General features: G+C 36.5%; 1 protein-coding gene across 1 annotated transcript in view; it reads right to left on the bottom strand.

Moving 5' to 3' along the window:
* Window positions 1-15,993, bottom strand: part of SYT14 (synaptotagmin 14) — a 106,178-nt gene that overhangs the window by 35,808 nt on the left and 54,377 nt on the right. The window contains exon 4 of the mRNA XM_081824866.1: window positions 14,371-14,820. Coding sequence (XP_081680992.1) covers window positions 14,371-14,820 — 450 coding nt within the window. The remainder of the gene's footprint in view (window positions 1-14,370; window positions 14,821-15,993) is intronic.

Consider the following 15,993-nt stretch of genomic DNA (forward strand, 5'->3'; position numbering starts at 1 on the left):
AACATATATAGCTAGCTAATATTTGACAAGGGAGCCAAGAATACTCAATGAAGGAAAGACAGTCTCTTTAATAAATGGTGATGGGAAAATTGGATACAGGCATCCCTCATATACACATGTATTTGTATAATCTCACATGTAAAGCCTAAAAACATTGAACTCACAGAAACAAGACAGTAGAATGGTGGTTGCCAGGGGTTGAGGGGTGTAGGGAATGATGAAATGTTGGTCAAAGAGTACAAACTTTCAGGTATAAAATGAATACGTTCCAGGGACCTAACGTACAGCATGGTAACTACAGCTTACAACACTGTATATTGTGTACTTGAAAGCTGCTATAGGAGTAGAGCTTTAATGAGCTCACCATAGCACGAACAAGATTGTAAGTACATGAGGTAAAAAAAAAAAAAAAGTGCTAACTTTATTGCGGTAAGCATCTTGCCCTATACGTGTATCATATCATCACAATGTATGCCTTACACTTACACATTATGTCAATTAGATACCAACAAAGCTGGAAAAAAAGACAAAAATCTCAGAAACAGGTAACAGGCATAGTTAGACCTGTAACCTGTGAGTAAGATTCAAGCCAGCTAACAAGAATTCAAGAGAGAGACCAGGAATTTGTTGGTACCATGGATAGTTCCACGGTCTTTAAGGTCAGAAATTATACCTAGTTGCAATACTCTGAATTTTATACTTGGTGGCCATTTTATATACACTTGGAAAAGATAAATATCTCAATTATTTGTGACATAGAGAATGGCTGTATGTGATGTAATACTGGCCAATATAAGTTAGTTGCTAACATCATCATTATCACCGACCTCACTCACTAAAGGACAGTCAAGTGATCATGAATTTACAAAAATCTATTATATCCAAGCAAGATGAGGAGGGCATCCTCATGGATGAGTGGCATATCAGCCTGGACAAGATGAGGACTGTGTACTTGCTGGGGGTGGGGCAGAATATATGAAGTGGTAAGAGGGAACCCGGATGGGCAGCCTGGTGGTGGCTACCAGATCCAGCACAGAATGAAGAGGCTATTTCCAAAGAGGGGTGGCCTAGGCTGGCGTGTAAGAGCCCTCCCCCCACATGGGTAAGGAGGACATCCCGCAGAGGGTATTGATGGGTAACACAGAATGGGCTCTCAGAGCCTCAGCAGGGTGAGGGCATCCATTCAGAGACGTGAGTCAGTATGAGATATTAGATCCTAAATAGGGCGAGGATACTTCCACAGAAAGGTGGTCCAGTATGGGGTGTCGTAGCCCTAGCAGAATAAGCCAGGTGTCCCTGCATCAGGGTGGGGGTTGGGCGGACTGGGTGTCAGAGGTCAAGCACAGTGGGGACTTCTATGCAGGAGGAGCAAACGGACACAAGGATTTGGAGTCTGAGTTTGGGAAGAAGGGTATGAGAATGGAGTAGGAGATGGCTGCAGTGGAACCTGAGTTACCTACAAAGGGACTGATCAAATAGTTTAATGCATTGAGAAAAGGAGCCAGGCTTCTATCAAAGAAAGTAGTTACAGATCAGAATGAACCCTGGGGTGCTGAAGTGGAACTGGTGATCTCAGTATGAATGCACGGCTTTCAATAAACAGAGAAATAAATATAGATGTAAATACGAATGTGTATTGATATATACACACACATACATATTAATAGAATAATAATACTTGAAGAGAGAATAGGATAAATATTTCATATGTCTTGCCTCGATGAAAAAGTGGTGCAGACCATGAAAGATATCTTGGATGGTTCATATGGTACTAATGTAAAATGAAAACTTAAAAAATTTACATTTCTTTCATATTTTATAACAAGTTTTACTTCTGTATTAGTACAACTATCCATGTCAATAGGAGAATTTAAAAAAAATCATCCATGTATAATGTTAACGGGGACAAAATGGATCATGGCAGTAATTAACTGTGGCTTCTCACCAACAGGAAACCAAATTAAACTACCCTATTCTTATGGAAAAAACAAGTAAAAGGTGAAAGTAGAAGTGGTGATTTCATGGTAGCAGTAAGGGAGTGATGATGCCTATGATATTAGTACAACTAATATTTACTGAGTGTGCACTAAGTCCCAGGTACCATGTAACTGCTTTATACAAATTAAAATCTTAGAGACACTGGCACCAAGGCATTAGGAAACGATGATTTCAGTTTAAGTTTATGAACACCTTCAAGTTTCAAATTTCCTCTCTTAAACTTTAAAATGGTAGTAACAATTCTCTTATGCCACAAAGCAGACTATTTGAAGATTAGTTCTGATTCAAATGTTGAATGTTACAAATAATTTAGTGACAAATGAAACAGCAAGGTATGATTTCTATGTTCAATATAATGTGAATATAGAAGGATATTTCTGAGAGTCCTTAATGCAACTTCATAATGAATTCTCCAGTTACCTGAATTATTTCACATAATGTTATTACTGTTTGTTCATATCCTCACAGAGCATTCAGAGCAGTTCCCAGGAAATGAAATGTTAAGAGCTATAGAAATAGCAGTGCTAAAATTTATTTCACTTTATCACGATGCATACCACTTTAGAACAATTTTTTTATACTATTTCCATTTTACAGTGTGATTTCAGGATGGTCTATGTGGGACTACACTATAAAGATGGCCTTGAGGACTGTTAATAGGCCACCTGGCATATTTTCCCAAATTCAGGTTCCTAAAAGACCAATGAGGCCCAGGAAGTGTTGAATTTGCCAGTTTCTGAAAATTTACTTCTAATAGTCTTCAGTGCCATGATAAACTTTGTTTAAATAAAACCGAATTCAAAGATAATCTAATCTATAATATTCTAATGTTACATATAATGAATGTTTTTTGACAAAATAGTTTTTTCTTATGGCCATAATGACTTTAATCCCTTTTAAGATGTTTTTCATCTTTTTCTGTTCTGAAAATATGTCAAGCTTCTGATGAATCAAGGAGATAAATAATTTTAATCTTATAATAGATCTGAAATATAGAGTTTTGAAAGAAGCCAAAGGCAATGAAAGTTAACACTTACTAGTGTGCATAACCATTTCTTCCTATTCAGGCCTATTTCAAAATAATTTATAAAAATCCAATTCTCATTACAAGTATTTTAAACAAAACCATTTGTATTAAAGGTGAATTTTAGTAGTTTAGTTGGTTGCAATTTGAGCAGATAGTTTGGGGAAAAAATTTTATACTATTAACAAGTCTTACAGTAGAGTTTTCTTAACGATATGGTTAGTTTCGTGTTACATCTTTTTTTTTTTTTTAAAGATTTTATTTATTTATTTATTTGAGAGAGAGAGAGCAGGAGAGGGGGGAGGGTCTGAGGGAGAAGCAGACTCCCTGACGAGCAGGGAGCCCGATGCGGGACTCGATCCCGGGACTCCAGGATCATGACCTGAGCCGAAGGCAGTCGCTTAACCAACTGAGCCACCCAGGCGCCCCTCGTGTTACATCTTATCAGATGTCAAAACCTGGCAAGGACTCATTTTAGTCCTATGGCTACCCAGGAACTAACAGGAGAGTGTAAGATGTGGACATAAGATAGATTCTATAGGGCAATGATAATCAATGCTACTCAGGCACTAGCGTCTCTATCTTTTTAAGGGTATGAAGAACCTGGCCCTATTCCTTTAATATTTTGATTCAACAAGTGGAAGCCTATTCACCTTTATTTTAAAAACTCAAGTCATACTAATGTAATCAGGATTGAGAATCATAATTTTCAGAATTTAGCTCATAGCCAATTAAGCATATCAGAAAGACACTGTTTAACACAGAACTCAAGATTCCTAAAACAGTACACAGAGAAGTATGCCTAATTCTAAGGTATTATCACATCGATTAAAATAGGATTTCATCCATGGTATGTCCAATCACTAAAGTTTTAGGGCATATGGAGAGGGAGAGAAAACTTCAGCAGGCTGCACGTCCAGTGTGGGCCCAACATAGGGCTCAATCTCACAACCCTGAGATCATGACCTGAGCTGAAATCAAGAGTCAGATGCTTAACCGACTGAACCACCCAGGCGCCCCTAGTGAATTTTATTTTTAAGAAATTTAAATAAACATTATACTGGACTTTAGTTATCTCCATAGTATTTATTCATCACTTCTTCCTAATAGTGAACATACTCCTTTCCATCCCTTACCTAATGTAGTTTGGGAGGTGATCCACTGCCCAACTCTAGGGCTTAAGCTAAACAGTAGAGCCCATCCCTGTGATTGGTTCTGGGATAGGCAGGTAACCTAATGAGACACAAGAAGTTTCAAGAGGGCAATTATGTGAAACCTCATTATGATATTGACACACGGAAGACAGGGTGGGGGGTTGGGGGGGCAGTGGAAGGAGTAGAAAGAGAGAGAAACCAGGACTTTAGTGGTACTATTTGAGTCACTGGATCAAGCCACGCCTGAAGACAGGATTACTCTCTGGATGGTCCGTTACTGCTCAAGCCCCTTCCCAGTTCCCCCCATGCTTACACACTCTCAAAAAAAAAAAAAAAAAAAAGACTTTTACTTTCCTCTTTTCCAGACTGTTAATGTTCCTTCTTATTCTGAAACTTGAAAAACACAATGCAGTAATTTTTACTTATGGACTAGCACCTAATGAAGATTACTACTGTAATTAGAACACTAAATTTATCCGCACATGAATAACACCAAATTAGTTAACACTGTCAAGTTCCTATATGTGCCAGATGATGTTTTAAGTTCTTTACATGGATTATCTCCTTTAAGTCTCATTAACATTTCTGAGGCAGCTATTGTTGTTACTATCCCCTTTTATGAATGAATACACAAGGCACAGAGCGGGTGAGTATTCACCGAAGAACACAAGTCAGGAAGAGGTGGGGAACTAAGATGTGAAACCAGGGACTGCAGAGCCCTCTATGCTCCCAACCTCAAAGCCACACCAACCCACCCAAATGCAAATATAAACTTGGTCTTGGATGCCTAACAAGTTTGACATTAAGACTGTAGATTTCCACTATCTGGTAATTAATCTTTTATGAAAAATCACAAACGAGTTAGTATAAAGAAACATTTTTTATAACATGAATACAGCTGAAGGGACAATGCCAGTGTTCATTTCAAAGTAAAATATAACCCCCCAAATTAAGCTAATATGAAAAATCTACTTATAATACATGCTATTTTCCATGAACTAGATATCTTATTCCTTGAAAAATGAACTAAATTAAAGTTTAATTAGTTCACTTTATTTTTAATTGTAGAATATTAAGAGATATATAATTTTGATTATATAAATTATATACTTTGATGATACAACATGAGAATTTAAAAACTGTGTGTACCAAACTTACTCAGTTTTCAGTTCCTATCAGCTCTATCAGCTTTTTCTGCTAGAAAAAATGTAATCAGTACCATTCTAGTAATCAGCTGCCCAAAGTGACAGATTCTAAAAAGACCACTATAAACCAGTAAGATATAGCCTATATAAACAATTGCAGGTCTAAGATTAGATAAAGGAAGGATAAGACATTATTTTTTGTTAGATAAGAGAGTACATTTTTTTTTTTGAGAGAGAGAGAGAGAAAGAGAGAGAGAGCATGAATGGGAGGGGCAGAGGGAGAAGCAAACTCCCCAGATCGCGGAGCCCGCGGGGGCTCCATCTCATGACCCTGAGATCACCACCTGAGCTGAAATCAACAGTCGGGCGCTCAACCGACCGAGCTACCCAGGCACCACGAGAGTATCTTTAAAAAACAGTAAATGATGGCAGAATGATTCAAATTAAGGATAACCTATTTCACTTCAAGTTAACAACTAATATTTCTAGTCTATGAAGGTTTTCCTGTAGCTCATTCATTTACTCATCCCAACCTTGTGAAGTAGTCAGGTCACATACTCCAGTCGTATCCCTGGCGCTAATATATACACTAGGGAGAATTAGGCTTTTGCCAAGAATACCTCTGCATGCTCAACACTTAGAAACATGCATTTCATTTGAACAGGAGCTTCCAGTAATGAGTAAGCACACACGGCATATGCAGGACGACCATGCTCATTTTTGGTGATAGAAGTCACTTAAATATATCTGCCTAATAGAAACAGCAGCGGGAAGTGATATTCAGGCTTATCATGTACTACCATTTTTTTGACCAGAATTATTCTTTGCTCTGAATAGAATTAAGTAAAATGTAACTGTCAAATGGAGATATTTTCTGGCTCCTTACAGGTCCCTATAGAGTCCATAGAACAAATGTGATGATCAGACTGAAAACTCACTAATAGTAGATTTCCTTTAACTTTAATTTTTAAAAATTCAGTTCCCTTGTCCTAGGCCTGATCAGTATTTAAACTCGTATTCCATTCCAAGAACATTTATGTGTCAAATGTAAAACTGCTTTTCTAAATTAAATTTCAAATTTTCTAATGAGAAAAACATTTTTGTAATTAGTATTTATCAGCTCTCTTTAAATTTGCACTGTATGCCTAAATAGGCATTACTCTAGAAAAGTAGCATTAAACCCTGTCAAGTTCAAAATAAATGTCCCAGCAGATAAAACCACAACTCTTTTGGGAGATGCATCCTCAATACTATTAATTCAGATGAAAAGACTATAAACAATATTATTGTTACTGGTCGGTTTAAAAAATATATTCTGATAAAATACATTTTCATATCTACCATGTTTCAAAATTAGTACCACTTTAATAATTTTTCCAGTGAAGAACTTACTATTTTAAATTATCTGTCAAGACTTTAAACATGAAAATCCTAAAATTGAGGATTTGGGTTTTGGAACACATCTGCCCACTGGATACTGTCCTGCTATTTAATATGAACATGATGGGGGGAAATGACTAAGAAAAAATTAAATGTTGCTTCTGTTTGCTATTTCTTTTATCTGTAAAAGGCAGGCCTCAAGGACAACCTCACTCAATGTTATTGTTCATTAATTATCAGCCACCGCACCACATAAACAACACGCACAGTGGCTATAACTCTTCCATTATTGTTCAACAACCCAGAAGAAAGGGAATTGCTCATGATAATGTACTAAAGCGCACCTTTAAAGGGAAGTGCATATAACTCCTGGTTGGTATTAACGAAGAAGGTATGTATTCAGGATGTCCACCATCTAGACCCTCCAAAAGAATACTTTTTAAAAATAGCAGTCAATATTTATAATTTGAATGTTGAATATCTTTCCATGATGTTTCTATAAAGTACATTACATTATCCCCTCTTGCTAATGCACTTTAGAGTGTTCTTAATTATAGAAATATGCTGCCCTCTTGAACCTAAATTTAACTGTCATAATCCTTATTCCACTCTAAATTGATCAAATAGTACTGTCTTCCCATAAAGCATTTGTTAATTTCTCTCATTAGTATTACAAATAATTGAAATCAGTATCTTGGAAAAGTTAATTGCATAAAATAAAATATAGGAGAAAAGGAACACAATACCTGTACTTTAAGCTTATTCTTTAATTTCCTGGCTTTAGGAAAAAAAAAAAAAACCACGAAACAAGAAGGAAGTATAGGTTGGTCCTCAGTAATTTATAGTTTAGCACTTGGATGGTTCAACGGAATGAATCCCAGTTGAGCTGATGTTCTTTATTCCCTATACTCCATATACAAAATAGTAACCACTGAAATTTCAGTTTTTCCCACTCAATTTTTCTGCATGTTCAAAATTTCTTGAGACATAGGGTTTAAACTTGATTTCTTTTTGTCTTGTAAAGTAAGATCTGATTTAAACGAAAAGCTTCCTTTTATGCTCTAATTTAGCTTCTTTCACTGAAAGATTTATCTGATAACAATTCTTCATGTGAGACTAGAGTTATTCCTCTCCACTGATAATATATGCTTACCTACTTTGAATAACTGTCTCTAAATAGGTCTGTAACTATTTAGTTTTATACTAAAGTGAGCCATGAGTCATATTAGTGTTATCATCTAGGGACCTAAATTGCACACATGCAGCTTTCCCCTTCATGTAGTAACTGTTAACTGTGATCATCAGTTTATCGTGAAGTATCTACTTTAAATTGCTTTAGGATGAAGGAGTGTAATCTACATTTAGAAAATGTAAATTTCTGACAAGGTAGTATGTGAATGTAGTGAATATGAAAAAGGGAGAAGCCAAGTTTTAAAAGACATTTGCTAACAGTACAGACTAAAGTATGATTCTTAGAGGGACACATATTTCAATTACAGAGTATGAGCAATAATTTACCTGTCTTAATAATAAAAGTCACAGTATAAATATCAAACTAAATTAATTCAGTCTATTAACAAAAAAGATAGGCTATTTTTGAGATACAGGAATTTTAGGAATTAAAGGTTGAAACAGCAAGTATCCAAAAGAAGATCATCATTTCAGTAAGTCATGAGGAAGACTGATCACTCTAAAAGACTGTGGCATTAAACTCTTGAATAGGAAATAATATAAACATATATGTCCCTCATTGATTATTATTTAGGAGTAATACTTCATGATGTGTTCCTACTTAATTACTCTAAGATCATGCTTATTGGATTCTAGGTCATAGAAGATTCCTAACAGGGCTATTTTAAGGATACTGGTACCTGTCAGGGAATAATGTTATTTGGACCTTAGTAAGAATTTCAGAACTATCGGGTTTACCTGAACATGTTAATAAATCAATTTAACACGTATTCATTGAACACCTATATTCTAGTTCTATGAAAAGTTAAGTATAACTAAAACCATGTAAGTCCAACACACAGACTCTATTTTCAAAGTATTTAAAATCTAGAAGGAAGACACTGAACAAGTTCAATAACAAGAAAACATATGACTAGCTGCAGAAACAAGCATCAGAGGCAATAACTCAGAAATAATATGGACCACACCTACCCACTCACCCATCCTTCCAACCAACATTCACACAGCAATAACCAGGATTCCATACTTGGTATGCAAAGACAGAGAAGATCAACTAATTTAAATTTGTATCAGAAACAATCTAACAAATTTCTATAAAGATGGGATTTAAATTAGACTTTAACATCTGAGATTTAAATAGATTCAAATTATAATCAGGACTGACATTTTAGAACAATCTAAATGAAGGTGAATCCCTGATGATATTGGCCAGGTCTCTTGCTTTAACATTCATTCCGTTATTCTCTGTACTTCTTCACTACCACAAACTTCCATCACGCTCCTCCTTTTCTAACTCTTCACTATGCCTCTGGTCCTTCTGATCTATGATAAACTCCTCCAGAACTTTAGTTTCTTCTCTGAACCCCAACATCTTACTTCAACCAAAACCCAATTCTTCCCTGAGGATACATCATCCTCTGCAGACTTCTCATCCTGGCTATTCCCTCACACCTAAAGTGCCTTAGGGTCAAAAAGCAAAGTTCTCTGCTGCTTTCTCAAACATTCCTCCTCTGAATTTATAGGGCAGAATAACTTATTTTTCTTTAAGGTTTATGTCATCCTGTCCTCCTAGACAGTCTGTCCTGGACATTTCCTCTTCATTCCTTGAGAACAATAATCTTTAATTCAATCTTCTTTTACACTTCAATTTCTGCCAGTATCTTTTGTGACTTCAATGTCCATGTGGATAACCTAACCACCAAGAACCTGGCCTCTCCTGACCAACTTACCCATCTCCAGTGATTCTGCCTCCTATTCCTCTCAGATGCCCACTCTGGACCCTTGCCATCCACCGCATTAACTGAAAGCAGTCTTCTCTCTAGGCACATTCCCCTGTCATGCTGTACTTCTTCAACTCCTCCTCTCACATCTGTCCCTTGATATCCCTGGGATTTTCAGTCCACCAACCTTTCCTTTCCCTGCCTATCAGTCCCTTTCTCTCTTCTTCACTTCTCTCTTCAACTGAGATTTCATGATCCAAAATATAAATACATGTCTTAAAAATACTCAACATTTTTGCCTCTCTCTTCATCCCAGACATATCAAATAATGCCCATCTTCAATTAGCAACCCCATATTGTACCCTCCACCAATGATGACATCAATGGTGTCAGTATTTAAGCATGTTCATGTCTCTCCTAACCTCAAAAAATCTTTCCTAAAGCCCTACTTTCCAAAAACTGTCTCTTCTTCCTTCCTATTTTCATAGCCAAACTTGGTGTAAAGGTTGTCCACATGGTTGCCACTCTAGTTTGGATTTTGCCCTCACTACCCCACCCAAATCTGTCCCTCTAAGGCTACCCATTACTGGCATATCCTGAATTCAATGAACAGTTTTCCATACTTAGATTATTGGTTCCATTAGAAGCATTTGACAAAGTTGATCAGTCCTTCCTTTATAACTGATTCTTGGCTTCTGTGATATTTTGCTATCTCTTTCTTCCTACCTTACCCTTCCTTTCTCCAGCCTTTAAGTCTTAGAGTTCCTGAGGATCTTCCTCACCCCTGAGACAAGCCCACCCACTCCCATGTCTACTTACTACAGATGCTATGCATTCACACAGAAATATAACATGGAACCAGACTTAATGGAACACAGACATCTGGGTGCCTATTAAGTACATTTAGCATTACAACTTCAATTTCATCACGTTTTCTGTAGGTCAGAAGGCCATATGGGCTCAGCTGGGTTCTCTGCTTAGGGTCTCTCAAGACTAAAATCAAAGTTTCAGCTGGGCTGGGCTATTACCTGAAGGCTCTGGCCGAGAATCTACTTCTACGCTCCTTCAAGATGTTAGCTGAATGCAGTCCTTTGCAGCTGTAGGACCAAAGCCCGCATTTTCTAGCTAGTCACACTGTGTACACATCATGCTAACTAAATACTGTCAGTATAAGGAAGGGTTGTGTATGTTCGTGAGAGACAGAGTGAAGTCTCATTATTAATGAATCATAAGGAAAAATCTACATTACTATTAAGAAATCTAGTAAGTTGACTAAGAAATACAACTGGACTGAGGAAAGGAGGAAAGGCTATTCCAGGCAGCTGTTACACACAGGAATGCAGAGCCAAAAATGCAGGTGAAGAAGGTAACTGGGGTTCTACACTAGGGAAGAGTGCCATATGAATGCAGCCGAGTATATGAGAAAAATTCCAATTATAATAGGGCTGTACCACGGCAGGAAGGGTAACTGATAACACTCTAGCTGTTGAGTATGGCTTAAGAGATCACTAAAACAAGTAACTAATAAACCCTACGGCTATTTCAACATTTATCAGTCAGGGTCCTATTTGAAAACCCTGGAAGCTAACTCGAAGTGGAATAGTAATTTACTAAAGGAATCGGGATGACTAGAGAACGGGCTTATGGGTAAACTTCTCAAAAGCAAAACCTAAAGCCGTCCTGCAGAACTGGCCTGGTGAGGAAATTTTGTTGCTGCCCCCACTGGACACTTCTGTGCCAAGGTCTTTCCTCTCCTATCTGTCACTGTCTAGCACCACCAATGCTGTTCCTGCACCAGCAAAGCTATTTCAGAATTTTTACTGACTCTGAGGATCTGATTCCTCCACCATCAGCCTCATGCAGACATGAGGTGAGCGCAGCACCCTCTTCTCTGTTCAGTCCGCACTGAGGTTTCCAGGAAGATAGTTCCTATTTTCTCAGTTAATAACGAGACTGCCCTAGCTATCGGTCAGACTGGGAAGTGAACTTTAGAGCTTACCCCGGTGGGGGCGGAGGGGGGGCGGGGGGGGGGGACTAGTAGCTGGGGCTTTCTCAGACATTAGGAGATGGTTGAAAAGATAGGGAAGAGTAAGAAAACATAATCAGTGTCCGAACAAAATGTCATATATTTAGCACACAAAACTCATCTAAAATCCACCCATTTCTGTTCTTACCTAACGCCTTTCCCAATATAAACTAGTAGAATTGGAATATCAGAGAGAGATGGACATTTGGTTTAATTCCCTCATTTTACTAATGAGAAACCTGATGCCTAAAGTGATTAGATCATTTATCCAAGGTTATAACCACAACTAGTGGAAAAAACTCGTGTTTTTTTCAACCCTTTGGATATTTTCTATCATTCAGTGATCAAACTGTATCTTTATCTTAAAGTTCAACTTAAATCCTACCCTACGGAAAATTCAGGATTTAATTCTCAAAAAGTCTTTGGGTGATAGTGGTCACTTTTCTCTCAATGTACTGATTTGATCAGTTCCTGAAAAACTAGCTATAGAGCTAAATGTTACATTGTAGAATTCTATTTTTCTATTATTAGCCATGAAGGTAAACTATAACTAGGCTTCAAATATGTTTTAATCCGAGTATATAAATTTTTTGGCTGGATTAAAACTGTCCCTTGCCAAAGGCTAATATTCTTGCAACAACAACAAGTAATTATTTAAAAGCTACAAGAATAAATGTCTCATTATGAAAGAACTTCTCACTCATACATTACATTTTACAGAATTAAAGCTAAAATCACCCATGTAATCTATAATCGCATGATTTCTCCATATCAAAACTTAAGCAAAGGGAACATTAATACTGTAGCATACACAGAACACACACATTCTAGTAGTATTTTATTATGATAAGACAAGTGATAGACAAAATTATGAATCTTGACCTCACAAAACTGCGGTGTGAATTGCTTCTGGCACAGAATCTAAAAACAAGCAATGAGATTTTGAGAAGATAGAACAAGAAAGAAGATAAGAGAGAAGAACAATTAAACACAGGCATTAAATTTGGAGAGGGTGGCAATGTAGAGAAGAAATTCTCCAAGAGCAGAAGATGGTTTTATTCAGATTTAAATGTTATGTCTTAGAAGCTGTTTGTCCAGCACTATCTTCTTTTTGTGAACATGCCTCAGAAATTTATTGTACTGGTTGCCAGAAATACAGAATCTATGACCATAAGCTAATACATGTACTGTAGGTGTGTACAGAAATAATTAAGTTTGACCAGACATAAAACCATATCATTTTCTATAGCTTCATTTTCATTGTGAAATGAATATAATTAATACAGAACTGGGAATGGATAATTTGAAGTAAATAAACACAAAATACATACCTCGTGATGACACAGCCATTCTCTTTTAATTTAAATCAGGTACTTCTCTAAAAGAATGTATTTTCCACAGATTAACTAGTCATCACTCAGACCAAATCATGAAAATGTTTAAAATCCTATTAAGAATTGCAGACTATTCAAATTTTATTAAAAATATCTTTTTCCCTCTGAAGTATTGCCTGGACTTTCTTTTCTCTCTCCTCTGATAAACTGATAACTGTATTTTTAAAAAGGACACTTCCCCAAAATGGTAATTCTGCAATTTAAAATTATAACAAGTTATCAATAAAGGCTATTATCCTACAAACCAACAGGGATATACTATATTTACTATCACCATTTGGTTTTAAAAATGTTGAAATCATGTAGCTAAAATGGTATGGTGAAAAAAAAAAAAACAAAAACCCGTCTATTGTAAATGACTGTCCTGTAAGATCAAATGTTATCTGGTATAAATTCAGTGAGGCTCTGATCTTGGATTTGTGCTTACACCTTTAAAAGCTTAAAAACAACTCTAAAATATACTTTTACTTAAAAATATACATCCATTCTAAAATCTCCGTATTTGTATTATAAAAATGCTTTTAATTCAGTATAACCCAGAGAGGAATAAATATAATTCATAATTTACATTTATAGCATATCACAGATTTTCTCATAATCTAAATAACTATGTGGCATAATGTATTTCCCCAGTGTAAAGAAGTTGTTCAGCTCTCCTGTGCTTTGCAATGTGGGAATTTAGTTAAAAATATGGAGAGAGAGAAAGAGAGAGACTTGTATGTGATCAGAACATGGAGGAAAAAAGAGAAAAGGGAGAGCAGCTCACAGTCCAAACTTAAGTATTCTCCCAGATATACTGTAAAATCTTTGCTTAAAAAGGGTGCAGAGTATAACAAGGCCAGGTTTTCTTTTGAACCTTTAAAAATAAGTTCACAGGAGTTCTGGAAAGATAATCAGTCATGAGCTGGGCAGCGGTACATATTCTATAAAAGCAAATAATTTCTGCACTATATTAAGTAAGATACAGGGCTCGGTCTTGCTAGAGCCCTTCGTTTTAACCTGGAAAGAAAACAATAAATTCTACAAGGAGTTCACTTGATGTCATAATTAATCATCTAATAAATATATAACCAAGGAACAAACGTGTAAGACACGGCACCAGACCCTGTGAAGGATAAAATACATAAAATGAATCACATATAATCTTCAAGGGCAACTTTTCCAGAAGGAGGAAAAACTATACCTACCTAGCCAGGGCTTAGAAATTTTGTAAAGGTATGATTATCACATGCAAAAAAATTGAGAAAGTTGTTGGGTTGATCATGGCTTTTAAAAATTATGTATATGTTACACAGCATGACGTAAACCGTCTTCAGGCTTTTTGATCAGATACTCACAGAATGATTGTAAGAAGGCTCCAATATCACAGGTAATGACATTTTCCCTTGAAGATTCAATTTTGTTAAATAAAAAATCTTTTCCCCCACAATCTTTTCTTTTTTCATGCGATGTACACCATATAGTCTAAACCGAACTGCATAATTTCCAATCATCTCAGATTCAACGTGATTAAATTTGAATGTTTCTGTGAAGACAGGGCATGGTCCTCTCTGGATGCTGGTTTTTGCTCTCTGTTTCTTTATAGGTAGAAGAACAAGGTGTACTTGCCATGAGTTGCCACCTGTCCTGTTATGTGTTGGGATATCTGTGACAGCCGTCACTGTTACCAGAAGCTTCTGTTCTTGGGAGTCATAGTCAAAAGTCACATCCAGTGTGCCGTATTTAGCTTCTGGCTCAGGATCAAAAGGTTTAGGAAGCTGTGACGATGATCCTTGAGCTGACATATCCTGAGAAAAGCAAATTTAAATGTTTTCAGTTTTTAGCTCTATCATTTAATCTAGCATGTAAATAAACACCTGATATTTCTTTAGGGAGATGATGTGAAAACTGTCTTGATTTGCTGTCAGAAAGAAAGAGTAATTAATGGTCAACTACCATCAAAAGCGCCTCTACAGGGCCAGGGTGGGAAAAGTGGTAGGTTAAACTCACAAACTTACTGTAACAAAGACAAAGAATTTAGTATCCCCCATCACAATTTTGAGAACGTTGGATATATGTCTTCATGATGAGAATTGAAAATATATACTTCAATGTGTATCTCTTTTTGTAGGAAACTAATATATTTTACTTCCGACATTATAAACAACACAACTGACAGCTCAGTATTAGGCTGGCGAGAGAGATAACATAAATACGAGTGTAATGCCATCGAAAAATTTGGTCCCATTTAAGTCTGTTCTAAAACGCCTCTATCTGTAATAGAATGTAAACACATACAGGCTTGGAAATCAATGGAAATGTGAAATATGAAAGGATAAATCCAAAGGCCTCAAAAATATTTGCAGCTAAACACTTATTTTCCGTAACACACACACACACACACACATTTTTACACTTTAACTTTTAATCTGAGTTTAAAACTATGTATGATTTCTTAATGTTAATTACTGCTGAAAATTGCTGACTACACATTTCAAAAGTTCAAGAAAGACTGAAAGTATACATTTTGATTATAAGTTTGAAAGAAATTATACCCATTCTACCTGGAGCTGTCTCAAATTCCTGCCAGTCTAACTCTCTGGAATGTAACAGGAGTGTCGGCTAGTTACCAACTGTGCCAAACCCAGGTCTCTGACCTTTCAACTATAACCACTTTGCCCCTTCAGGTATTTTAATAAATCTTAAATGTTTTTTATTTTGAAATGTGGACAAATTTTGCAATTTTCTAACTGTTGCTGAGCTTGTTCTTAGTGCCTGTGGTAGCAGTCACTAAACTATTAGTCCCAGTCTTCCCTTTTTGCATTTCTCAGAAGATCTACCTGAGTTTTAGGCAGAAAAACACTGCCTGGCAAGAGCCTGTACTTCCATACTTGCCTTATGGCTGATATGCTCATGAGACTCAGCCTTGGTCAATGGGAGGCAAACAGAAGTTACGTCTGAAATGTCCAGATCAGGTTTAC

Source organism: Leptonychotes weddellii, chromosome 6, assembly GCF_054177405.1.
Source record: "Leptonychotes weddellii isolate Sample4059 chromosome 6, ASM5417740v2, whole genome shotgun sequence".
Taxonomy (NCBI): Eukaryota; Metazoa; Chordata; class Mammalia; order Carnivora; family Phocidae; genus Leptonychotes; species Leptonychotes weddellii.